The following is a 27,039-nucleotide window of genomic DNA, read 5'->3' as shown; positions in this document are numbered from 1 at the left end:
GAAAGAGTCTCCCTCTTGAAGAGACTATTCAAGGAACAAATCTGATCTAAGGTTTCTACTGTCAAGAAAAAGGGTAGCAGAACGACAAGGAGAAGCCGAAAATTCTAAAGGAACCTGAGAAGGAGAAAAGGAAGAGCAACGTTGGAGAGGAGGCTAGTGACTTGGTCTTGGGAGGACTCTAGTGTCAAGGGTCTTTGTCATGGTCTTGGTATTTGTCAATTGAAGATCTATAAGAAGAATTTCGTTTGGGTTTTTCTCTCAAAAAGTGCGAGGTTTTGGCCTTGGTTGACAAGCCTATAAACTGTGTCTCTTGTCTCTTTATTGTTCATGATTTGGTAATTGTCTTGATGAAAAGAACACATTAATAACTCAAGAAGAGAAGATCATAATCAAGAAGTAAAAAGTCTATCACAAGCAATTATCATAACTAGAGCAATAAATTATCTATTGATGCCCTAGATTTCTCAACAAAAACCAACTCACACTCAAGTGAAAGCAAACATTCTTTAGAGACTAAGATCATAAATGCATCTAAGTGGACCATACTTAAGTGTTAAGGGTATATTAAAAATTAATACTTAAAACAAAGATCAACCTTAAATATCTAACTAGACCAAGTCTCATAAAGGTGTTTGCTACCTTTGTAGGGGTGGCTAAGTGGTCAACCCTATTAGGTGATTCCTACCCCCAAGGGGAGGTGGCATTTCCAAGGTCAACCCTTCAATCAATAGGTGTTGGTATAAGTAAGTGGCAATGGAGGGGAAAGATTTCATGGCCAAGTGGGGTTAGGGGACCAACTAGTGGTAGTCCACATCCTGATTGTATAGATGTAATGGAGTGAGCAATAGTGGATGCACGAGTTACCTTGTTTAGCTTGCTTTTTCCACCCCTCTGGTGCACCTTTTACTTTTTTTGATAATTCTTTTTATTTGGTGCATAACTCAAGGATCAAAGCTTTCTCTTTTTGTCTTAGCATTTAATTTACCGCTTTAGATGAGGCAATAGCTCATTAGGGTTCCTTTTAATGAGATGGAGGATCGAGTGCTTAAGAACCAGGTGATGGCTAATGAGGAGTGTAGAGTTCATGCTAGGATTTTTCGCATGTGCTAACTTATATCCTGGCCATCTTTTGCATTTCGATTTTCTTTTTCTTTCATTTTGACCATATTATGCTTTCCCATTCTTTTAGCTGCATCGACCTCCGGGGAAATGTTTTCCTACCCTACTCAAGGATGTGGATAAGAGAGTGTGAAATCCCAATGAACCAATGATAGTTGAACGTGAAGAATGGATATGATATCAAGGGATAATAATGTGATATGGAAAGTGTTAAGTATGGTAGAGAGAGAATGAACACGCTATTTCAATCCAGGCCTACCAAGTAGTGCCCCTCTTATAAACCTAAGGCCTTAGGGGAGGTACCACTAGACTAGGGCAAAAAATTAATCCCCTTGGTAAGGTGAGAGAAAACAATTACAATCAAGATTGTTTAATCATCTAGATCACTCCTTTATGCATACTAAATGCCCAAAACATTAAGTAAAAGCACTCAATTGCAAAATGATCAAAGTACTTGTTGAGTGGTAGCCCACCTTCATTCAGGAGGAATGTTGGATGGTGAAAGGGATAGTGATTGGTGCAAATGGTAGAGGAGTTGGCATATGATCATCATCAAGCCAATGTTTAGGGTTGCTAGTTATCCAAAATAGGAGAAAATATTTTGTCCTAGTGGGTTACCCATTATGGTGGGTAACATGATACATCTCACTCCAACTCAGGGACATGTGCTCACTGTAGAGCACATGATCCATATGCTCGAATGAGGAGTTCATGAGAACCCCATCAATCCTTGGGCTCACAGACTTGCTACTTGCACACTCAAATCAACTTGTTTGGAAGTGTGCACTATGTATTGATTATCACCCTTGTTTTATGCATATGAACAAATCTGTACAAAAAAGAAAACTTAACTGAAATGCAATATAATCTAAGATGCAACACAACATCATGATACAATTTATAAGTAGGCTCACATAAGATGCAACACACAAATGTAATGCAACTACTTATCCAACATTTGTTAGATCCTATTAAACAAAGTAATGCAGTTCCCTCCTGTTGGGAAAGGAAAGAGTTTACAATCTAGCTTAGGAATACAAAAGTACCCAACGTGTACTTTGCCATGGGCCTTAATAGTAATTGGATCGCCATTGACAAGGACTAAGTCACCCACTTAAAAGTCTTTGCCTTGTCTTTGGACCCATTGCTTCTTTTTGTTTTGAAATGTCGTCTTCTTGGTTTTGTTTACATGTGTTCTTTACTTGGTAGACATTTCTTGAAGGTTCAACCTCTTTGGCCCTTTATCTTTTAGCTCAAGGTGTTTTTGCGTGATATGCATGTCTTTAGAAGGAATGTTAGCTTTGGTCCTTCCAACAAGCTTTCTTTCTTTCAAGGTATCATGGGGCCACCTTCACTCTTCAATCTTGTGACAGGTTCCAGGATAGTCTTCTTGCTCATCACTTTCTTCTTTGATATGAAGGAATTACATTGGGCCTTCTCAAACTTCAAGCTGATTATATTTGCTTCATGAAGGTCATCTTCCTTTGACCTTTAGGTTATCTTCTCGCACTGCTACCTTTTAATCTAGGATGTCCATATCTTGACTTCACAGTTGCTAAGTACTAGATATCGAGCTTTCCGCAATATCCTTCATCCATTTCCATCCATACGGTTGAAGTTGTCTCAACTATCATCATGAATTACTGCAACATCTTCTAGGCAACAAAATAATATGTTAACCAGATAACCAACAATAATAAAAATCAGACTTACCTCATCATGATGACCTTCTCGTTCCATCAACATCCTCATCAACCATCTCCACTTGAAACTTCCTTCATGCATCAGAGTGCCCAAGGATCGAACTTGATTACCAAGTTACAACTTTTTCTTCTGGAGATTATACTGGATGTTAATCATTATTTACATATTCTAGAGAAAGTCCTAATCTTTTATTCATTTTAAAGTAAGTCAAATCCTATTCTTTTCAAGCATCATATATCCATATACTTAAGCATTAAGCAACTTTCTTTACACAAGATTCTACACATGTGAATCTTATCCAAAGATTTATATTCAGCATGCATTCCTATGCTTTCATCCGCTATCCATATATCTCACAAAGAGCCTGCAAGTTTTTAATTTTGTATTCTGCTTCGAAATAAGAGGCTTCTTTATTCTCAATTATATATGATCTTGGAACTAATAATTGATTTGCTAAATTAAGATTAATGTTATTTTCTTCATGGTTCTCGTTGATAATGATATTAATATCTTTTACTTGTGAACTTATTAGCATTATTGTGTTCTTCTAGTTAGATCTTTCATCAAACAAATATCAAGAACAAAAACTGCAATAATAGAGGACACAGATATTAGATACTCATCCAAGGAAAAACCTCTCCAAGGGGAAAACACGAAAACTCTTCTCTTCTTAGAATATGCTTCAAATGAGATACAAAGACCCAAACCCTAGACCAAGTTGACCCTTTCTCAAGTCCTTACTTTTTTCTGCATGACACTGCTACACCCTGCAGCTTCGACCTGCCAACTACAACACTACTACACGACCTACAACTTCGACCCAACAAATTCTTCCTTGCAGCTTCTTGGAAACCCTAATATAGCCTCCTCTTTAGACCTACTTAGAGCAAGACAACTCTCCTAAGGTCAATGAGGTCAAGATAAGGGTTTTCGCTCTTCCAGCTACTAGATTTCGCACTTTGTCCTACTACAACTTGGACCTGCAACTTCGACCAATTTCTACAACCCAAAACCCTAGAATTTCACACGTGTGAGAGAGATAGAGCCCAGAATAAGAAATTTTGTCCTCCTAGCTTCTTCTAGACCTTCACACTCCTTTTTCTGTAACTCAAACAAGATATTAATCTCATTATATCTAGGGCCTCACTATTTCTTCTAGAGATATGACATACTCTACTACAATATATTTCCAACCCTAGAAGCAATTCAAACAAGTACGCTTACAATGTATTTAACAACTTTATAATTCATATGTTAGACTTCTACTAGGATTTAATGCAAACCCTAGATTCCATACATGAAACAGTAAGCCTTAAATGACAAGAATTAAAAACAATCACAACACAATCTAAGGTTTCAACGATGTGACCAACTTCTACTAGGATTTGTTGTAAACTCTAGACTTTATCATCATGATGGAAACAATATAGCCATATCCTAGAATATCAAACTTCAACTAGAGCTTTGTTACAAACCCTAGAACTTATCAACAACTAGGTTAACATAAACACATATCTAGGATAATCATGCATAAGCATATCATAACATATATAGGACAAACCCAAGATACAAATACCAATACATTTAAAGTCAGACATATAACAATTTAGATCAGACTAGGGTTTTGATCATATAGACATGTATCTAGGGATTCATTCCTAGGAGCTAACTTTTGATACATAAGGGTTGCACTTACAAATACTAATATACCAAAACCTCAAGGTCTAGGAACACATTACCATCCAACCCTAAAGGACTAGGGTGTTCATAACAATACTAAGACACCAAACATGATATTATCAAAACCCAAACATCAAAAGAATAATATTTTCTAGATTTCATCCAAGTAGACTAGGGTTTATCATATTAACATTGGCATACCCTTAGGTTAGGGTTTTACAGGGAACCTATTAGGGTTCCACAAACATAATGATTAATGAGGGTAGATTCAATCTAATGATTAATCTCCCAAACAAGAATCTCTATGATTCAACAGTCCTAGACATAACACTTGTTAGTAATGTAAAGAAAATTTCTTAGAATGAATGAATGTACCTTTATCATGAAGAGAAACAAAACTTATAGTCTAAGACATACCTTTGAGTTTAGACAAACCTTATAGGACATCAATTCCAATAGAACTTCTATGCTTTGTCTTGTGAGGTCTTCTCCATAGCCCTTGATCATAGCAACAAGCTTTTCCTAAACAAGGAAAATATAAAAGAAATATGATTAGCATCTAGTGTAAACACATCTAGATAAGAAAAGGAAAACCAAATATAAAAGATAATACATGGAGTAAGATACTTATCTTTGGAAAATGGTGAGGGCTCCCTCTTAATCCAATCTCGAGGGATACCTAAAAACTTTAACAAAACAATTCAACAATGTTTTTCCAAAGAATGTTAAACCTATAAGTTCTAGAAATCAAAGTACAAAACAAATCAAAAACTTGGAGTAGAAGGATAGAGTCCCCTAAGAGTTCCTAGCAAATAAATCATTGACTTCGAATTCTTCCTTCTTGTTCTTCTTTGGAGGTCCTTCATCAACAACATTTGCATATTCCCTTTCTCTCTTTCTATTTCTTGGATTTTCAGGACAATCACTTTTGTAGTGACCCATCTTGTGATAGTTGTAGCATTCGATTTTGGATATGTCAATCTTCCTTCTAGGCCCTTTAGTCTTCTTGAATGATCCTTTGTTCTTGTGATGAGCGGAGTAGGCATTTGAAACTTTTTCTTCTTCATTCTCTTTGTTGCTTACTAGAGAAATCTTGACTTCTTCCTGACTGCAAGCATTCCATAGTTGTTCAAATGTAGGAGTCTCCTTCCAGCTGTTGAGACCTAATGAGAAGGCACTCCATGATGTTGGTAAACCTAGAAGTGCAGTAATTACAAGTTCTTTCTCTGGTACTATCTCATCAATCGCTTGAAGTTCATCTCTTAATTTGGCTATTCTCACAAAGAAAGATGCCATAATGTCTTCCTTTGCCATCTTTATAGATCTTAGTTCATTTTAAAGGCTTGTTATTTGACCAAGTTTCTTTATAGTGAATAATTTTGATAAAGCCTCATACATCTCTTGAGCACAGTCTATGTTAGATATATTGGGGATGAGGTTATCTTTTATTCCATCCACCATTAGTGACATAGCCAATATTCCTGTCTTCCTGAATTTTTCCTTTTTTGCATCACTTGACTCATTAGTTGGCTTCTTTACCTTTCCCTTGACCAAATCCAAAACTTTATTCTTTTCAAGGATGAGGTCTATACTCTTTTTCCATGCCCTATAGTTAGATGCTCCTTCTAGTTTGTTCTCACCCTTCATTGAGTTAGACATTGTCCTTGAAGATGATATATTTGACTTCTTATATGTTCCTTTTGAAGACCCTTATTCAAAGCTTCTTAGAACTCTTTACTCTTCAATAGATCTTTGAGTTTCCTTTTTCCCTTTTTCACCTTAGCTTTGATACCATGTTAGAAAATCAGAAAGGCATAAATATTTTCTTTATATAGATAATTACTTGTGGTTTTGAGCCCCATGGGTTAGCTCAATTGGTTGAGTCCCCGTTGTTAAGTACCTCGCCGATCGAGAGGTCACAGGGTCAATTCTCCTCAACGCCCTTGGGGTTAGGCCTTGCTAGTCTAGCCGAAAGGCTTTAAAAGATTCCCTTCGAGGTTGATTTGCCCATATTTTTCCAAGGGAAAAAATTTACTTGTGGTTTTCTTATCTTTGTGTTCTTCTTTTATCTTTTAGTTCATCAAGCAATAACTAAAACACTAGCACAAAGATCACAGACACTAGATATAGGCAGACAACGAGTGAAAAACGCCTATCTAGGGGAAAACCCAGTCAACAACTCTTCCTTAATAAATTCTTGAGATAATCCAAGACTCTTGACCTAGACACAAACTTCCTCCACACTAAGTCAACCCTTTCTTTCTTCTTGCAGATGATGATCCTTCAGCAACAACTTCGACTTTGTAGCAACAATTTTGACCCAACAACTGGCAGCAACAATAACAACAACAACTTTGACTTGAAAAAAGAGACTTCGATCTCCTAGAGGAATCCACACGAGAGAGAGAGAGACAGATAGCCCAAAATTTCGATCTTGGTCTTTTCCTCCTCCTTTCCCAACATCACACTCCTTTTAGCCTACTTTACGAACTTTGCACTTTTTCAGCTCGTCTTTTGGGATATCGAACTTGAGTGAGAGTGTGTACTCCAAATGAATTCGAACTGGCCTTATATATAGGCTTATGGTGAGGTTGAATTACCCAAATTAAGGCCAACTTGTGTTGTAAAATGTAGCTAGGCTTGGTCTTCTTAATGACATGTAACTATGATCTTTTTAAACGATGAAAAGAAGAGAATAATTTTTTTTTTGTAATGCCTTGCTTCATGGGTTTCATGAGCAAGAGATTTTATTTGTTAGTGGCTCCCATTGAGAGCCTTAGGATTTATCATTAGAGTCAAAGAGTCAATGTCATGTATGAAGAGCTCTTCTTGAGCATGTGTCAAATGTATCTAAGTCAATAGCATTGTTAAATAGCCCTCCAATGATAAGCACAAGTCCTCCTCTTCATATCGGCTTCAAAGAGGAGTAAACGAACTCATGTCGGCTCATAGTTTGAAGACACACACATTTGTTTCACATGCCAGCTTATTATATAGTCAAACTACTATATATACATGGCTAGGGTCATCGCAGAAGGGACAATTCAGAAGTTCGGATGTCTGAGATTTTCAGAGGTAGCAAAAGTTCGAATGTCTGAGATTTTTCGGAGACAATAGTAAGTTTGGATGTCTGATATTTTTGGAGGCGGTAAAAAGTTCATATTTATCATAGGAAGGAACTCGGATGGAGAAGGGACAACGAGGTTCTCTCTATAGTTAATCACTGTCAAGGGAATTTAGATCCCTCTTATGATCACAGTGACAGCGAGGGAGAGTGGTCTTTGTATAGACCACAGTTCGGTGTCCTTGAAGTAGTCAATTCTGTATCACGAAGAACCTACAGTTCAGGATTATGCCATAGTAATTTGGTACATCTCACAGTAAAGAAGCATTCAGTGCCTCTCGGGAAGAGGATCACTGTTATGTAACAAGGCCTTGGTGATGCTGTATTGAAGAAGGTCTCGGTATTATCTCAGACATAAGGATTCAGTTCTACTATTGAAGAAGAGGTTCATTACAGTGATCCTAATTTGATATAACTACAATGATATCATATGATGCAAGATCTGAAGTAGAAGAAATTGAGAGAGAGTAATCGATAAGGTGGAAGAGGACTTGTGGCTTGGCTTTGGAGTGGCTAATAGGGCAAGGGTCTTGGTATTGGTATTCGTCAATTGGAATCTCTATAAGAAGAATTTGTGCGGGTTTTCCTTGAAAGAGTGAGAGGTTTTTCCCTGGTTCACAGCCTACATGTTGTGTCTCTTGTCTATTTATGTTCATGCATTGGTTACTGTTTGATGAAGAAGAACACTAATAATCTAACAAGAAGAATATCCTAATCTAAAGAAGTAAAAAGCATTCACAAGCAGTCACTAATAGAAGAGAAATCACGTAATGCTAATGCCCTAGATTTCTCAACATGGAATCAGAGCTAAGGTGTCAAAGTCAAGAAAAGGGCATGCAATCATAGAGACACTCAAGGATCGAGTTTTTAAGAAAGGCATCAAAGCAAGTCAAAGGGTATCAAAGCGAAAGTTCAAGATCTACATTGAAGAATCAAACCCTAGATCGAAGAAGCAGTGTACACTAGCGAAAGTTTTGGATCCTCCAAGTCATCATTAAAAGACCGCAAAGACCCTTATCAAGCCAAAGAGATCTATAATGCAAGGTAGCTCAAAGTATAGACATGAAATATAAGGAATTCAAGGACTAAGATTGCATCATCTTAGACAAAGTCGAAATCCTAGAAGCATTTATGATCTACACTCATTCACCACCGAAGAAGTCAAAGTATCTTGAACGCTAGAAGGCAGTGTCATCATCTTCAAAAGCTATCAGGCAAGTTCCCTCTCATTGAAGCAAGGATCCTCTCCTTATCCTTGAAGAAGATCATCCGAGGAAGAAACAAAACATCCTCATCAATCACCATCAACAAAGAGAGCTAGATCTAAAGGCATTGTCATCATAAAAGGAGCAATCTCCTTTCATTGAAGAAGGGTTTTTCATTTGGAAGAAGAACATCCAAAAGGAGCACTAATACATCTTCTTCAACTATCATCAAAGTGATCAAGTTGAAGATTTCATCTTCACTTGTCAAGTAAGTATCTTTCATTCTATAATCAAATTTGGTAAAATGACTTCATTTTTGCAAGGAGATCTATAAGCTGGTTGGGTCATCGAAATTCCTTGCTTGGAAAAGGAGGATAGACATAGTCCTCAACGAAAGTGAAGTCATTGAAGATATTAATGAAAAGCTCTCCTCTGAATACATGAAAATATTCTTATGAAAGGTCCCCTCATATAGCAGTATTGGAGACATCAAAGAGATGTATATGATAAGCTTGTAGAAATATTCTTTGAAGATGCGATAAAGCATATCATATCAATTAGATCTAATCTACACAAATTGAAGGTATCAAAGGATAAAAGGGTATCATCATAAGATCTAAGTTGCAAGATCTGGGATGAAATAATCTTCATACAACTAATTGATGAACAAGGTAACAAATGTTTATGAGGATAAGAATGTTATCCAATTCAACAACTTGTGGTTTCTATGCAAGATAGAAGAAGACAGGTTGGGGGAAAATGGATTCAAACATTTGTCAAGAGGAAAAGAAGAACATAGCTAAGATTCAATGCTATGAGCATTACAGGAAATATTGTCCTAAGCTCAAGTAGGGAAATAACAAGAAAGATAAAGAAGAAGTCCATTTCACCGAAGAAGTGGAGAAAGCTGAAAGAAAGAAGTTCAGGGAAGAGGAAAAACATTAGAAGTAAGAGCTCGTGACATCACCATAGGAAACATGAAAGATGTTTGATAATCAACTATGAAGGATATAACTCTTGAGAACCTCATTGGAAACTTAAGAAAGGAAAGAAATCATGCAGGGCTAGTCTCATCATGCATCAAGTCAAAGAGAAACATTTTCTGGATAGGGATATGCAAGATCCTCAAGATTCTCTGATGGAATCCTCATCGAAGGATTCACCGATCTAGAGTGGAAGCAAGTGTTTCATTAGGAACTCCAACATGTGGAATTCATGGGATGATGGTATGATGACATAAAAGATGAAGCAGATCAAGGGGTTGAAAATATTTTCAATCAAGGAAGCTGCTGAAAGAGAGAGGAGGAAGAGGATGCAACTCTGGCATCTGCGGGGGAGAAGGGGAAGAGGAAGAAAAAGAACCTCTCCAAGATAAACTGCTTCAACTGTGGGGAACTGGGGCATTATGCAAACTAGTGTCCTAGGAAGAAGAATAAGGGAGAGGCGTCTGACTCCAAGGCAGCGCCGACGAAGGCGGAAAAGGAGGTAGAGGAGGATGACGATTGTGCCATGAGTGCTCATGTATATCTAGAGAAGAGGTGGGGAGACATCGAGCTGTAGTCAGGAGGACTACAAGCAATGAGGGGCAGGATCCTTGAGGTACCCAAACTCTTGGATCATACCTGGCTACGGGAGCCCCGAAGAGACAGTAGTAGGATGGAGGATGTTGGTAGAAGCAGATGCGGATGAAGCGAGAGAGAGTGCTAGAGTGAAGTAGTTCGCAGCGCAGAGAGGGTTGCAGCAGTGCGAGAGGCACAAAGGAGGTTGCAGTAGTGTAGGATGGCGCAGAGAGGGTTGCAGCAGTGGAGAGGCACAAAGGAGGTTGTAGTAATGTAGGATGGCACAGAGAGGTTTGCAGCGGTGCGAGAGGCACAAAGTTGTTGCAGCAGCGCAGAGGCAGCAGAGGGAGCACAAGATAGCAGTAGAGAGAGCTTCAGCATTGGGAGGGTTTCTAGCCTAACAAGGATGTTAGTAGTTGGGTGGATTAGTTACTTACTTCTCAATAATTGAGTTGCAGTGCAGTAGCAGTAACATGATGTAGCATGATGAGAGAGAATTGTAGTGCAGATGCAGTGTTGGGAGAAAGGACCAGCAGCAGCACGGATGCAGTGGGTGCTGCCGTACAGATGTAGCAATGGCAGTGACAGAGCCATGGGCAACAGTACAGGATGCAATAGTGCAGAGGATGTTGGGCGGGGAGGGGTAGTGAGTGCGAGGCAGAGATAGTGACAGAAGACTAGCGCAGAAGCAGAGAGGCAAACATAGAGCTAGAGGGAGCCACACAAAGGCTAGCAGGGACTGCGCAGAGGCTGCTGGAGTGACGCAGAGGGCCAGAGAGGTTGCGCAGAGCCTAAGAGGGCTGACACAAAGGGTTTTAGTCTTACGCAGAGGCCAAGAGGCCTGACGCAGTGCTTCAGATTATGCTGGAGAGGGTTTCGTGGGGCAGACTTTCAGAATATTTGCTTCCGAAGAGAGGCATTACTACCAGATTTTTTATCTCTATCGGGTGAGCCAGTTTGGCACCCAGTGTGCTCAGAAAAGCTGCTTAATAATATTATCCTCAGAACTGCTGCATCGGTTTTCCCAAGTTGGGTTTTTCCGGGGACGATTGTCCAAAAATAACAGTGTTTGTTTGTCTATTTCTTTCAGTTGTTGATCTGTAGATGGTTGAGACTGTACTGTGTTTATTTCAGTGTTTATATGGTTAAATAACTTGTTAGTAGTTAAACAAGTAGGTGAAATAAACTAGAGAATATAGATAAAATTTCTAACAGGTAATACTTAGAAATTTCAACATGGTATCAAAGCGTTGGGAGAAAGGACCAGCAACAACACAGATGCAGTGGGAGCTGTCATACGGATGTAGCAGTGGCAGTGACAGAACCATGGGCAGCAGTACAGGATGCAACAATGCAGAGGATGTTGGGCGGGGAGGCCTAGCATTAGCATAGGTATCGGTGCCGTATAATCAGGGTGATGCTTAGTTGAGGAGTATTACTAGAGCACATTCCTCACTAAGAGGGAGTGTTGATTTGGAGTAGCATTGAATGTGCTCTAGCCATGAAAATTGGTGGAGAGGCTAAAGCACATGAGATCTCCAAGACCTAGAAATGGTTTGGGCAGATTTTACCTGGTTAAGTAGATATTAAAATAATTAATATTTTTAATGGAGTTCCTAAGTCTAAACATAGGAAGAATAAAATATTAAAGGGTATTAATACAAAGCTGGGTTAGAAGGTCCTAAATGACATGGATCAAGCCAAATCTAATCTTAGCCGTTGATTAGAGATGTAATCTCGACCATTGAAGTCTCAACAGAAAAAGTATAAGAGAAGGCTTGAGGGTCAATTGGAGATACACCAGAGTGATCAGTCATTCGATTTTCCAGAGCGGGTTGATATGATGTCAACATGCATAGAAGATGTTGATACCTACATGAAGAGGTCATGATGAAAGACCATCACAAAGGTAATTTTGATTTAAGCATTCATTTCTTATTTTTGAACAAATATCTAGATGGGCTTATGTAGAACTTCCAAAGGGAAGAACTGTGGATGACTTCCAAGAGGACCATATAGAAGGATGTAAGATCCTTCCGAAAAATATGGCATGAAGAAGGCAACAAGACATGAAGCAAGACCAAATGAAGACTAATGGATCACTTTTTGATGAAAGGAATAATGACATGACTGACCCATGGATGAAAGTGATGGATGGTCTGTGCCCTATGAAGAAGCCACAAAAGATGAAGACCCCTTGACAAAGAAATTCATGACATCGAAGGAAGGAGCTCTTCAAGCAACTCGTCTTCATCTAATTGAGAGGGAGAGATAGACACATCATTCTGGTCTTCACCTGGGAAGACAGAATGGAGGATTGGGTAATCATCTGGCATCTGATACTCTTTGAGGATGAGATAGGGCATCGAAGATAAGAGTAGTCGTGGACCAATATTCTTTGAGGACTAGCTATCCAAAATAAGAATAGTCCAAAGTAGGTCATACTTTGTGAACACTCGGGTGGAGTATTTACCTTGAGAGACAATGATTATGGTGTCTATGAATCATTGGTCTCGCCAGCATTATGCTCTGATCATGTGGATAGAGTTGTTAGTCAAGGCCTTGCTATGTGACACTGCTGGTTGATATGATGCTAGATAGATGGGTTACCAATCCGATTCTTCTTATGGGAAATTTTCAAATTGAGAATGACCAAGTACCATTATGAATACCTCCCTAGTTAAGAGGGAGTGTTGTAAAAGGTAACTAGGTTCAGTCTTCATAATGACATGTAATTATGATCTTTGTAAATGATGAAAAGAAGAGAATCATTTTTTTTGTAATGCCTTGCTTCATGGGTTTCATGAGCAAGAGATTTTATTTGTTAGTGGCTCCCATTGAGAGCCTTAGGATTTATCATTAGAGTCAAAGTGTCAATTTGATGTATGAAGAGCTCTTCTTGAGCATGTGTCAAATGTATAGAAGTCAATAGCATTGTCAAATAGCCCTCCAATGATAAGCACAAGTTCTCCTCTTCGTGTCAGCTTCAAAGAGGAGTAAACAAACTCCTGTCGGCTCATAGTTTGAAGATACACACATTTGTTTCACATGTCAGCTTATTATATAGTCAAACTACTATGGCTAGGGTCATCGCAGAAGGGACAATTCAGAAGTTCGGATGTCCAATATTTTTGGAGGCAGTAGAAGTTCAGATGTCCGAGATTTTTCGGAGACAACAGTAAATTTGGATGTCTGAGATTTTTGGAGGCAGTAATAAGTTTGTATGTATCACAGGAAGGAACTTGGATGGAGAAGGGATAACGGGGTTCTCTCTATAGTTAACCACTGTCAAGGGAATTCAGATCCCTCTTATGATCACAATGACAGCGAGGGAAAATGGTCTCTGTATAAACCAAAATTCGGTGTCCTTGAAGTAGTCACAGTTCCGTATCATGAAGAACCTACAGTTCAGGATTATGCCACAGTAATTCAGTATATCTCACAACAAAGAAGCATTCGGTGCCTCTCAGGAAGAGGATCACTATTATGTAACTAGGCCTTGGTGATACTGTATTGAAGAAGGTCTCAGTACTATCTCATACATAAGGATTCGGTTCTACTATTGAAGAAGAGGTTCATTACAGTGATCTTAGTTTGATATAACTACAGTGATCTCATATGATGCAAGATCTGAAGTAGAAGAAACCGAGAGAGAGTAATCGATAAGGTGGAAGAGGACTTGTGGCTTGGTCTTGGAGTGGCTAATAGGTCAAGGGTCTTGGTCTTGGTATTCGTCAATTGGAATCTCTATAAGAAGAATTTGTGTGGGCTTTCCTCTGGAAGAGTGAGAGTTTTTGGCCTTGGTTCATAGCCTACATGTTGTGTCTCTTGTCTATTTATGTTCATGCATTGGTTACTGTTTGATGAAGAAGAACACTAATAATCTAACAAGAAGAAGATCCTAATCTAAAGAAGTAAAAAATATCCAAAGCAGTCACTAATAGAAGAGAGATCACCTAATGCTAGTGCCCTAGATTTCTCAATAACTTGATCTCCTTGAGGCTGACTTGGTGTGGAGGTGAGAAATAACTTATTTGACTCAATAATAAATCATTTTACATGATTCAAAAGCCCAAGAGGGGTCTCTTTAAATGGACAATGACTAATGACTTAGTATAAATCCTAGAAGTCCTCAATGGGGACTTTGACCTAAAACATGATGACCCAAGCATGAAACCCATGCTTTAATAAGTCATAATAATAATAATAATAAAAATTTCCTTTTAATTCTTTCGATAAATACATTACATTATGACTCAAATACAATTCATGAAGACCGAACCTAGTTACATTCTTCAACAAGGGGGTGGCTTGTCCTTCTTTTGGAGGGAAGAGCTAGAATTAGAGCTTGGTTGGTTTTGGCCATTATTAATTCTTGAATAATATAATTCTTTGAAAAGTCCTTCTTCCTCAACAACCATGATTGGCTCATCTTGATCACTAATGGCTTCCTAGACACTTTCTTCACGTTGTTCTTGGAAGTAGGAGTCTCTAAGCAAGATATTGAAAGGAGCATTGTCATTTACTACGTTTAAATGCTTCGGGGACTCTCTTCTTCTTCCACTTGATTATAGGGACACTCCTCAAGAGAATGGGATTTGTTGCAAGTTTGACACAAGGAGTTCCTTCTTGGCCAACCATGTTAGTTGGAGCAAGAATATTTAGAACACTTTGTTGTGAAACATTGCCACTAGTAAAAGCATTATTCTTAGGAGGCCTTTCTTTGTTAAATTTTGGTTTAGGAGGACAATTTGATGGGATCCCCTTTCCCTTTGTTAGGATATTTAGACACATAGGAAATAATTAAGTATAACTTGGTCTAGCATATAGTTAGGTAAAGTGTGTTTCTTTAGTATGTACTTTTTGTAACTTACAATCCGACAGTCACGATATGTTCTAGACATGAAGTGATGTGATGGTTCATTCTCTTGTTGGTATTATCGACACTTGATCCGTGGCTTAACACCCGATTGGTCCATGATCTTTATTTAAAGAGCATGGAGGGTCAGTTGTTAGGTGACCGTTCATGAGAGAAGCTTATGTAAATTTTCTTTCTTTTACATTAATAAATTTCCTGAGGTGGCTGCGTTGGCTCAGGCCGTGGACTGTTTCCCTCTTTGAGGGTTTTAACCACGTTAAAAACACTGGTGTTGATCTGTGATCTGTTTGTGAGCGGTGTCCTTTGGTGTTCCATCTAAGGAACTTACCCTGTAAATTCCTACACCCTTTCCAACATTGCCATCTTGTTCATCATTGTCATTTTCCCTTGCATGATCTCAGAGTAACCTTATTGAATTTTTGGGCAAATGCTTGCAAAGCATGATCAAATTGGGGTGCTAGCCTTAGGCTTCGGTTCAATTTGGGCCCTAGGTTAAGAAAAAACGTTAATCTTGGAGGCATTAAGATTATACTAAGTTTCAATAGTCAATACTTTAGCTTCATCTAAGGTTTTTGGCTTCTTGTCTCTTAGAGCATGTGACATATGTCTAGGAAGCGCTTTGATGAACCTATCAAGGATAGTATCATTAGTTTGCTTATACATGATATGAACTTCCTTGAGTAGATTATCAAACCTTTGTATAAAATTTGTCACATTTTTATTATCGATTTTCTTAGCTTCCTAGAACTTATCAAAGTATGAAACCTTCTTTGATTGTGGCTCATCTTCTGTTGAAGGCTTGGTGAAAGGTATCCCAATTAGTAAGTGCAATGAACAAAGTTCGTATACACAACAAAATATTCAGAATATCTGGAATATATAAATGTCCATCATAGGAAGAATAATATATTTATATAAGAAAGTTGAATGGACAAGAGCTATGATATATGATATTACAAATGAGCGTTTGCTTATATACCTAGGAGGGTGCCCTTTCATGAATGGTCATATCCTTAGAGACATGCCTCTTCAATATACTAATCATGATTAAATGTTAATTAATTATTTATATTCATAACATTGCCTTCCCCTTTAGTAAAGCTTTGTCCTCAAAGCTTATTGCTGACAAGGCATGTCATTTGTTTCTTTATCTTGTAATCTATTTGTATCTTTTGGAGTTTTTCAAGTTGTCATCTTCGATGATACAAGATGATAGGATCCTCTGAGTGATCAACAAAATTGTTGAACTGAGAAGGGACTTGACCATCCTAAATCAATCCTGTGTGGAACTTTGCAATTATTGGATAGCTAGAATAAGTTGTTATCGTAAGACTGGATTTTGTAGGCATAGGTATTCTTCAAAACACAAGTTTGTTGTTTTTATTATGAGTGATACAAATACACATACTGATTAAGATGTTTGCTCTCGTGATTTGGATGTCGATAAGGAGTTTTTGTGATTTGATTTCCCTTTATCTTATTTGTGGCACATTCTTTATTTACTTGACATATATGATTTCCTTCAGGTATGGAAGACGCTTGGTTAATCGATAGATCTTCACTTGAAATTTCTGTCGTCTGAACTGGAACATCTGAATATGATTTTACTTCAACTGGTTTGTCATCTTTGAGTTGTGATATTGACTGGATCAATATTCGTCCATTTTTCTTCAACTTGGATTGTCATGTCTGAAAACTTTGATACTTCTTTTGTGAAAAGTTCTTCTAATTTTGTTTTTCAATGGTTTCTTATCATCCTTAAGTTCTTTAATCTAAGTAAGTAGATTTTGGTTATGATTTTTTAAACGTGAAAGTTCTTCAACTTCTAATTGAACTTCATTTTGACACTCAAACTTCTCATTTTTTAAATCCCTGATTTGTTCTAATAATTTTTTTATTAAGTTTTTTTAAGCACAAACTTTCTTCTTCTTTCTCTGATATACTCTCGTTTAGGTCCTTCTTGGAACTTTCAATTTCTTGTTCTAATTTGTGCTTTGTAGCTTTACACTTCTTGACGTGTGCAAGTAGTTTTTGACTATGATCTTTTAAATGAGAGATTTCTTCGTAAATGAAATGGCTTGGAGTTTTTCAGAGGATAGACGGATAGGCTTAGAATGGCAAAGCCCTAACTTTGATGAGACCACAAATCAATTTCGAAACCAAACTCAGATTGGAGTAGGTCTGAGGGGCATTGTTATGCACAATTTGGGCATATATAATTAAGAAAATTCAAGCTTTGACCATAATTAAGAAAATTCAAGTTGGTGAATTAACTTAGTGTCCATAATGGAAAATATAGAAGTCATATTAAATAAATAAGTTGCAGACCTGAGAGCCTTTTATCTGGTGAGGATGGGTAGCACTGACAAATTTTGGGCAGAGTGGCATAAACGTTCACTTTGACAGGCAAAGCACAAATAGAAATTGGCCTGTATAAGGCAAAATTCCGAGACAGGGAAGAGCTCTTTGCCATGCTTGTATGCTGCCACGCAAATTAAAAGGGTATATTGTAACGTAATGTACTCTCTGTATTTGTGTTGTAGATGGAGTTTAACTACAAGGGCCAGGTCCTATATTATTGAGTTTGAATAGCGCTTCAAGCTGCATACCTAGATAACATTAATTTGGTTGGACTGCACACTATGGCACACTAATTCACACGGTTTTTATGTAATATTTCCTTGAAACTAAGTTGCACGAAACGGGGAAACGCGGAAGCGAAACGAAACGGGGAAGGGAAACGCGAATATATATAATAATATATATATATATATATATATATATATTAAAAATATTTAAAAATTATTATTATATATATGTGCAATCATAAAGCATGAATGATACATTTACTTACATAAACATTTAAACATTAAGATTAAATTTACATCACATTTACTACCTGGAAACCCTAAAAAAAATTAAAAACAAATAAAAAAAAAAATAAAATTAAAAAACAAGTGTTTTTTTGGGGAAACGTGGCACGTACGGCCTGGAAACGCGTTTCCGGCCGTACGGCCAAGTTTCCGTTTCGGGAAACTTGGCCGTACGGCCGGAAACGCGTTTCCAGGCCGTACGGTACGGGGAAACGAGTTTCGTTTCGTTTCCCCTGGGGAAACGGACCCCCTGCCCACGTTTCCTGCAACTTAGCCTTGAAAGTGTTATTAAAAGAGACCAAAATTTGAAAAGTAGTTTCACTTACAGTGCATTTCACAGTAGCCACGATTAACTCCTATAATAGTCTTCATTGCTTGAGTGTAAGTTTGACAATGAAGAAAATGGACAATGTTGATGAAGTGTTAGAGTTACTTAACACTCCGATACTCTCTAGTATGGAGAATACAATTAAAATCAGCAAGGATTTTCTCACTGATATTCACAGTTATCTACAAAATGCACAATATAAAATTGAGTTTTTGCAACTTGAGACAAAGCTACAACAAGAAGAGCTACAATAGCTTAAAGATCATTCTGAACTTGTTTTTGTTTAGAACAATCCTCTTTTTGAGTCTGAAGTTGACGGCCATCAACATGCAGAAGCTAATCAAGACGGTAAAGTTGAGGTTGATTCAAGAGTAGATTTGCATGCAGATGCAAAAACTTAGCCTGCACTTCCCAAGCCCATCATTAGACCTTGGGAAGAGCTTGTCAACAACAAGCACAAAACCGGTCTTGGATATGACAAGGATGTGCCCTTTCATACTCTAGACTATTCCAAGCCCAGTCAATTTCAAAGTGTTGGGTTTCTTCATGGCAGTTCATCTTCACCTCTTTCAGATCTTGCTCCTCATCCTCCTTCACAAAAGATTGTCAAATGCCAACATTGTGATAGAGTTGGCCATGTGAAAGATCATTGTTTTGATCTTCACCCATGCAAACATTGTGGTAAGAATACTCATCCTTCAAGCAAATGCTTCAGAAACAAGCCTCTTGCAAGAACAAAGATTCACCTTGGATGGATCGCTTCTTGGCAATGGGCTTCAACAACCAAGTAGATATTTAAATCATACGACAATTTGTTCTCGAATACTGAAAAGTCTTGTAGTTGATATTTCTTCATCTTCTCACCTTGTATCCGCCAGAGGGAGAATTGATGGTCATATACAAGCTTCAAAGCCACATCAAGCGAGCCTGAGCCACAATCTGAACTTGCTGCTTGAGCCTACAACCAGAGACAACCATACCCAAACTTATAGTTGTAGCCAAAGACAACGATACCCAAATTTAGAGTTGTAGCCAGAGACACAGAAGCCCCTAAGCATGCCTTTGGTTGGTGGGCTTCCTTAAACCACCGTAGGTTGTAGACCTCCCTTTTTCCAAGTTGAAGGTCTCCCTCTTCAAAGCATTAAGGAATGCTTCCTCTAGCAGAAGACCTCAACTTCTTTCCATATTTGGAAGAGTTCCGGGAACTGCACTAAGCATTCCAGTGCTGGTGGTCATCCTTAAACCATCGATGTTTGAGACCTCGAGTTATCCCACCTTATGCCATCATCTAAGAGAGCACATTCATCCTAGTGCTGCCATGCATTTTTGCACATTTTGTATTACAACTCTCTTCTTGGACTCATACATACCCCTTCGGATTAAGTGGGGGGATGTTGGATACCTAATCTGCTAAGGGTTATGGTGTGGAAGTTGAACAACCAAAGGGAGTCCAAGAGACCTTGGAAGATAAATCCAAGAGTCACACCAATGAATTATAAATGTATATCTTGTGAATGATAAAGGCATCTCACAATTCTCTATCCTATTTGCTGTCCACATTCCATGTGTGTTTAAAAAAACATCTCCTTTGGTTGGTGGCCTTCCTTAAACCACCGCAGGTTGTAGGCCTCCCTTTTTCCAGGTTGAAGGTCTCCCTCTTCAAAGCATTAAGGAGCGCTTCCTCTAGTAGAAGACCTCAACTTCTTTCCATATTTGGAAGAGTTTCAGGAACTGCACTAAGCATTCCAGTGTTGGTGGTCATCCTTAAACCATCGGCAGTGGAGGCCTCCAATTATCCCACCTTATGCCATCATCTCAAAGAGCACATTCATCCTAGTGCTGCCATGCATTTTTGCACATTTTGTATTACAACTCTCTTCTTGGACTCATACATACCACTTCGGATTAACTTGGGGGATGTTGGATACCTAATCCGCTAAGGGTTATGGTGTGAAATTTGAACAATCAAAGGGAGTCCAAGAGACCTTGGAAGATGAATCCAAGAGTCACACCAATGTATTATAAATGTATATCTTGTGAATGATAAAGACATCTCACAATTATCTATCCTATCTGCTGTCCACATTCCATGTGTGTTTAACAAAACATCTCCTTCACCATGTTCTTTGTGATGTGAGGGTTCAAGTGGTCCTTCGCTGAATCAAGGATGATTGATTTTCCTTGGTTGACTTTTTAGTATGTTCTACTGGGTCCTTGGGATCAGTGGGAAGTTAGACCATCATATGCACAAGATACCACCATTCAGATTCCACCAACAGATTCTGCAATCTGCACTTCCACAGTAAAAAGTTGGAAGTGCCTTCCAACATGTGCCACTCTTGGGGAGTAAAACTAGCCATCATTGCAATCCCTAGACCCACATTTGAGCAAACGTATCAGACATGAAAGAAATCAGATTCACAACCTATCCCAGGTGCAGATCACCTATCATAAGTCAATAGCAACCTTCCAATCACTGGAAGATCCTAGGCATCTCATACAACAACCTGTCACAACTCCGCACTAACTTCACTTATTGAAGCTCGGGCCGCACCCGTTGAAATCCTCTAAGTACTCCCTTTCACATGCAATGACTCATTCTGTGTATGGATCTTGAGGGTTTTAGTTAATGTGCTTTCACATGATTTTTAAATATGAGACCATGGCAAGCAGATTTTGCACACTGAAATTCCCTTCACCTAGTTAACTTTAAATTGAAAAGATTCAATCAAAACAATAACTATTTAATATGTTAATCTACCAACACATAATGCTAAAAATTCCAACAACAAATACATGGATCCCAACTCTCAATCTATCTATCTTCTAGTCTGATAATTGCTTCCAATGATTTCTTCATTAATTCATCTTGTGAAACATGCATCATTAAGCAATTTTATACATAGAAAAATTTCAACAGTAAAAACAATAATGACAGTAGGATCATGAAGAGACAGCCAAACACGAGACACAAAATTTTATCCTGTGAAAACCCTTTTCTAGGGAAAAACCCAGCAACCTTTTCTTAGAGAAATTATCCAATTCAACAAGAGATACAATCTGAACTTTCCAGTCAAAATAAAGTCAAATTGACCATCAACAAGACCTGGGTCAAACCTGGTCAAACTGAGAAATTTCGGCCTCCTGCACCCCAGAAAGATATACAGAAAACTTCAGTCTGCTCCCACACGTGCAAAGTCAAACACAGGTCAAACAGAGATAAGATGCTTGGTCATTGGTTGGACTAGTCTGGTCAAACTTCGGATTGTTTCTCTCCTTTCTCCTTCACATAGATGAACAAAAGATATGATGCTTTAGTGATCTGAATTGGTCGTTTGAGGAGGACGAGTAGCATATATATAGTCATCTCATGAGCTCGAATAGGTGTGACAAGTAGGCTGACTGACTTGACTTTGAGGAAACAAATAATTTAAATTTCAAAAATTTAATTTCCATCTTTTGAAGCTGACTTGGAATACAATTCATATTTATCATTTCTTTTGATTTTTGAAGGGCTAAAATAAATTATGAAGACCAACCATAGCTACAAAGTTCAACATGGTATGCCCTCGGTCTCTTTTATAGAACAGAATACAGAAGGAAGATACAATTTATCTGGTCACATGCATGAAGCACCCAAGGTGACTTGATCAAACACTAACCTTAATCTACTCAACCAGTGCACCCTCTTACATGGTCAGAAGTGTCAGAAATAGCGTGACCCAACTGGAGGATAATTGTTGCATGTATGCATGCACATTCTGCCTTGGGATCTGCACCCTTTTCCACTCCTCATGCAAGTGCCCTAGAAGTTACAGGGCTATGTGCCCTACTCTAACGATAGATAGTGCATGTAAAAGCAGACTCTGAAATAGAAAATAAGTTCTAAATTTGAACAATAGTTTAATTCTGGAAGTGTTCTAAGGTTGGTTCATGCACGCATGCATGCATGCATGCATCCTCTTTATCCCTCCCCTACATAACTGCTGTCCACCTGCTTTATTCCTCTAGTGCTGTGCCCTCATAAACAGTGCTCTCTCTCTCTCTCTCTCTCTCTCTCTGCTGTACACAGGAACAGAGAACAATGAATCCATAGTGTCAATACTGCTGGAGAATACTAACTGAGCAACAAAGGCAAAAATCTAACAATGTGTAAGGATACTCCTGAATCAATAAACCAAGACTGCTACTTTCTGTTTCTCTGGATGAACAAGAAACAATTTAAGATCCCTAAGTTCATCTCTATCATTCTGTTCTTTATCATCAAACTTCTTTTTCCTACTTTTATTGAGAAATGGGACAGCATTACCATATTAGTAGCAGGTTATTTTTTTTCTTCTTGCTGATGTCTGACTTCTTCAATGAATCTTAACCTTAAGTTTTCAAATTTAACTATGTTATTTCTGATGCTACATATTTCCTAATTATATTCAGTGAGTACTTCATTCTTCAGATATAACACTAACTGCTACTGTGCTCAAATATGGTAACCAGTTAAAAAAAAAGATATGACAACAATGTTTTGGTAAAGAAGTGTTTTGCAGCAAAGAAGTAACACAGTTGAAGAGGAACTGTTGCCAGGAGTTGAGGAACCTATTCCTGAATTTTCCTTAAATTTGGAAGCTTTGAAACTTGTAGGAAATGTTCTGGGATCTTTGGAAGAAGTTCTAGGATCTTTTGGAGTGTGGTGGGAACTTTTGGGTGAGAAGCATGCAGCTCCCATTGTTGTTCCTATGACGTTCCACCTGTCCCCAGCCTCATGGGGCCCAAAGTAACTGTGTTTTGCTACATTTTTCTGCTAGATTTCAACGCCACATCAACCCAATCGGGCCCACAAATTGCCAACTACGACGGATGTATCCTTGTGAATCTGTGTATTTGCATAGTCTGCACTCATCAGGTCCTAGTTGGGTCATTGATTTACAGGTCTAGTAGTTACTGTTTTGTTTTGAGGACGTGTATGCAGTCCTCTGCTTTAACTGTTCTCATGTCTTAAGTCTGTTGATTACTTTCATTATTCATATTTTCTTTTTGATTCGTTGTCAATGCCCTCATTTTGGTTTGCATTTTCAAAGAGTCCAGGGTGGTTTTGAAATTCATTTAGGCATTGGATTGATCAGGCCTTTCTTTGTCAATCTGGTCAAAGTTTAAACCCTTTCATAATAAGATATATTACAACTATTATATATAAAGAAAAAAAAAACTAGAAAACGGAGTGATACAATTTGATCAAATTTTGTGCTATAACATTAGTTCATAAATATAAATGTTTTTATATTAATAATAGTTTTGTGCGTATTGATATTATACCCTTATTAATATTATTGGTTATTAATGGTCACACATGTTTTAAGAGGGTTAGAGAGCTCCCTACTGCCCCTGGCTCTCCTATTTTTTTATAATATATATTTTTAATAAATATTATTACCACTTCCAGCCTGCCATTTCCTGCGAATCTGGGTGAAGCTTGTAACTATTCCTGATATCCATACCTGTGTTGTGGATGCTCCTGTATTTCAGAAACATTTTCATGGTGTCAACCCAATAGCAGGCCAGCCTCAAGCTTTCTTCTAAAAGGGTGTTTGTTCTCAGGACACCTATAATCTGATATACACATGGAGCGTGGAGGTGAAGGAAAATAGATTTCATCCTACATGCAGATCCATAATTTTTTTTTTTTCAGAATCTGATCTTTTAAATTTTTGCACTCCAATGAAATTTTATTTCAGATTTAATATTGTTTAATTATTGCATTCTTGTATTTCCCCCGCTGAATAAGGTTGGGTTGCTGATGTTTCCTTGTATGTTTGATGGCAAATTTTATTTCTATGTTCTGGACAGGTGTGAACCATTTGATACACATCCTCGGACCTATGATCTTCTTCATGCTTCTGGCCTGTTCTCTATTGAGAAGAGAAGGTAATAGAATTAATTCATTTCAATTTGTGTTATAAAGGGATGTACAAGCTAAGCATTATCTCACCCTTTTTGGTTTATTATTTTGTAGATGTGAGATTGCATATATTATACTTGAGATGGACCGCATTTTACGTCCTGGTGGGCATGCTTATATTCAAGACTCCTTGACCATTCTTGTGGAAATTGAGGGAATTGCAAAGTCTCTCGGGTGGAGGACATTCATGTTTGACACTGAAGAGGGAACATATGGTAGTAGGAAGGTGCTCTATTGTCAAAAACAGGTTTTGATTGGGTTGTAAAAGTACAGATCTATCATGTAAAATTGTCATCAATTTACATAATATTTCTAATGTTTTTCAATGAAAAGGATAATATTTGGATTTCGCAAAATTAGAACAGTTGAAGACATCTTAAAAAAGAGATATTGATGTACTTGCATTGAAACTAAAGGTGGGATTGCATCATTCAATTGTGCTAATGGAGCCTTTTATATTTGACTTGAAATGGGAAAAATTATACGATGATCTAAAATGTTGTTAACTTTAATTGCACAAAACTTTGCTGTTAGACCTAGGATAGAGTTTTGGTCCATAGGACTTTTCAGTATTAACGAGAATTTCCATATCCAAAAGGGTGGTTGCCCGGATTAGCAGTACATGGCATGTACATCCTATGACATGGAAGTCATTGCCTTGAATTGGGGTCAGAGATAGAGGATGTAGTACGTACTAATGGATGCACACATTGATGCCATCATAGTATCAGAAATTATGAGCAGGTTGGAAAGACACCATCATCTTCAAACGCATGTTCACTATGGATTTTGTCTCATGGTAACAATTCCAAAGGTTTTTGAGGTTGTGGAATGGAAACTGTTATGCGGTTATGTGGTTTGTTAAGTACCTTATTTTCTAGATGTGTAGGCTACTTTGATTTTCATTGGTATCATGTTGGTAGAATGATTGTATTAGATTTAGTTGTAGTGATTCTGTAAGTTCTCTGTTAAAGCATTACCATATCCTGATTGTTGTTAGAACACAAGAAATAGATGCTCCAGGTTGTAGTACAGTATTCGATTCATGTACAACTCAACAATTAGAAGGATTATATTAAAAAAATTAGACTAATGGTAGATCTAACAATATGAGCTAGAGATGTTTCATCACCGAAAAAAATGGATATAGACTATATATACAAACAGTTAAAGGTACAACAAAAAGTATTCCAGTTAGGGTGTTGGATACTAGATTTTGTAAGAAATCCCTTTTGAAGGAACTCAGAATATGAAAGTTGGTCAAACACCTTGGATGGAGTGGAGCCTTTAATGAATTGATCTATTAGCAAATTTGGAGTTGGAAGATTTAAACCAAGTAAAAACAATATTTTTAAGGTGATTTGGAATATGTTAAGGGGTAAAAGCATGAAGTTTTTTGGGAAGTTTGCGAAGATAAGTACTCCACCTCTTTCTTGAAGAACGAGGCTAATTGATTGACATGGATCAAGACCTCATCGAAGAAGTGTTTAACAACTATAATGAAGATCTATTGCACACTTTAGGATACAATTGAAGGGAAAATCACTACCAAATATCCAGTTTTAAAAAATGACTCTATTGTTGGTGGTATATCATGAGTATATCGGGGATCATTAATAAATTTTGGTGCATAGAAATATAACTAAAGTGTAATTCATTGCTGTAACTCAAGCAAAATATTAAGAAATCTGTGGGCCAAGTGAAAATATAGATAATAGATATAACTCATGTAACAAAACTAACAAAGGTCATATTGTTATTGTACTCTTTATATATGGTACAAGTGGTCTTATTTGATTGCCTTTTCTTTTGCAATTGTGACCTTTCATCTAGAAAAATGCCATGCCATTTGGGTCTAAGGTTGGTCCCCAAACACATGTGAATACATATATCATCCTATAAGGGCACATAGAAGTTTGTACCCATAATCAATTATTCATATATCAAGGGTGATGGGATTTCATCATGATCATGTATCCACAATGTTACAATGTTCAATCTTGTTAAGAAAAATCTTGTAGCTTTGTGCAAAGCCTTATTAGGTGACTAAGACAATGAGTAACATGGGAGAGTCACTATTATCACCTTAGCAATTGTTCCCCATATTTTAGTGATTGACACAATCCGACACAAAGGAGACTTCCCTAGTAGATCTTAGGGATCAAAGAACCCATCCAAACTAAGCTAAGAGCCCCATAAGGATTCTATGATGACTACCACCAAGAAATAAGACTAGGAAATTAGGGTTTAAGATGGAATTGAAGGTAATTTCCATACTTAAGTTCAAAGGGTCCTAGGGCTATTTTAAATGCTTGGGTCAACCGATATAAGCTCAAAGGGGATCCCAAACAAACAATCAATAAATTACACTATACTACAACAAATAAGCTTGCATGATATGAAATTACAACAATATGCCAGTTTAGAACAACAATAGTAAACGACCCCAAAATTTATGGTAATCAAGTAAAACATAAGGGTTATGTTGAGAGTAAAAAAGAGACATAATTACAAGTTTTTTTGTGATAGAACACATAACGACAATAAAAACCCTAAATGTCAGCCCTAAAAAGTGGTTGAAAAAGGAAAGAGCTAACCAGCGATCCCCAGGGTAT

General features: G+C 37.7%; 1 protein-coding gene across 1 annotated transcript in view; it reads left to right on the top strand.

Moving 5' to 3' along the window:
* LOC149154737 (putative methyltransferase PMT11) overlaps positions 1 to 24,894 on the top strand; it is a 183,321-nt gene extending 158,427 nt beyond the window's left edge. The window contains exons 8-9 of the mRNA XM_089440773.1: positions 24,313 to 24,390; positions 24,479 to 24,894. Of these exons, the coding sequence (XP_089296899.1) occupies positions 24,313 to 24,390; positions 24,479 to 24,689 (289 nt within the window). The 3' untranslated portion in view covers positions 24,690 to 24,894. The remainder of the gene's footprint in view (positions 1 to 24,312; positions 24,391 to 24,478) is intronic.
* Positions 24,895 to 27,039: the final 2,145 nt, after the last annotated feature.

Source organism: Pinus tabuliformis, chromosome 9 (assembly GCF_031772625.1).
Source record: "Pinus tabuliformis cultivar Carrire ecotype Pingquan chromosome 9, CPIR1, whole genome shotgun sequence".
NCBI classification, from domain to species: Eukaryota; Viridiplantae; Streptophyta; class Pinopsida; order Pinales; family Pinaceae; genus Pinus; species Pinus tabuliformis.
The sequence above is the reverse complement of the archived record's forward strand: the minus strand, read 5'-3'. Positions and strand labels throughout refer to the sequence as shown.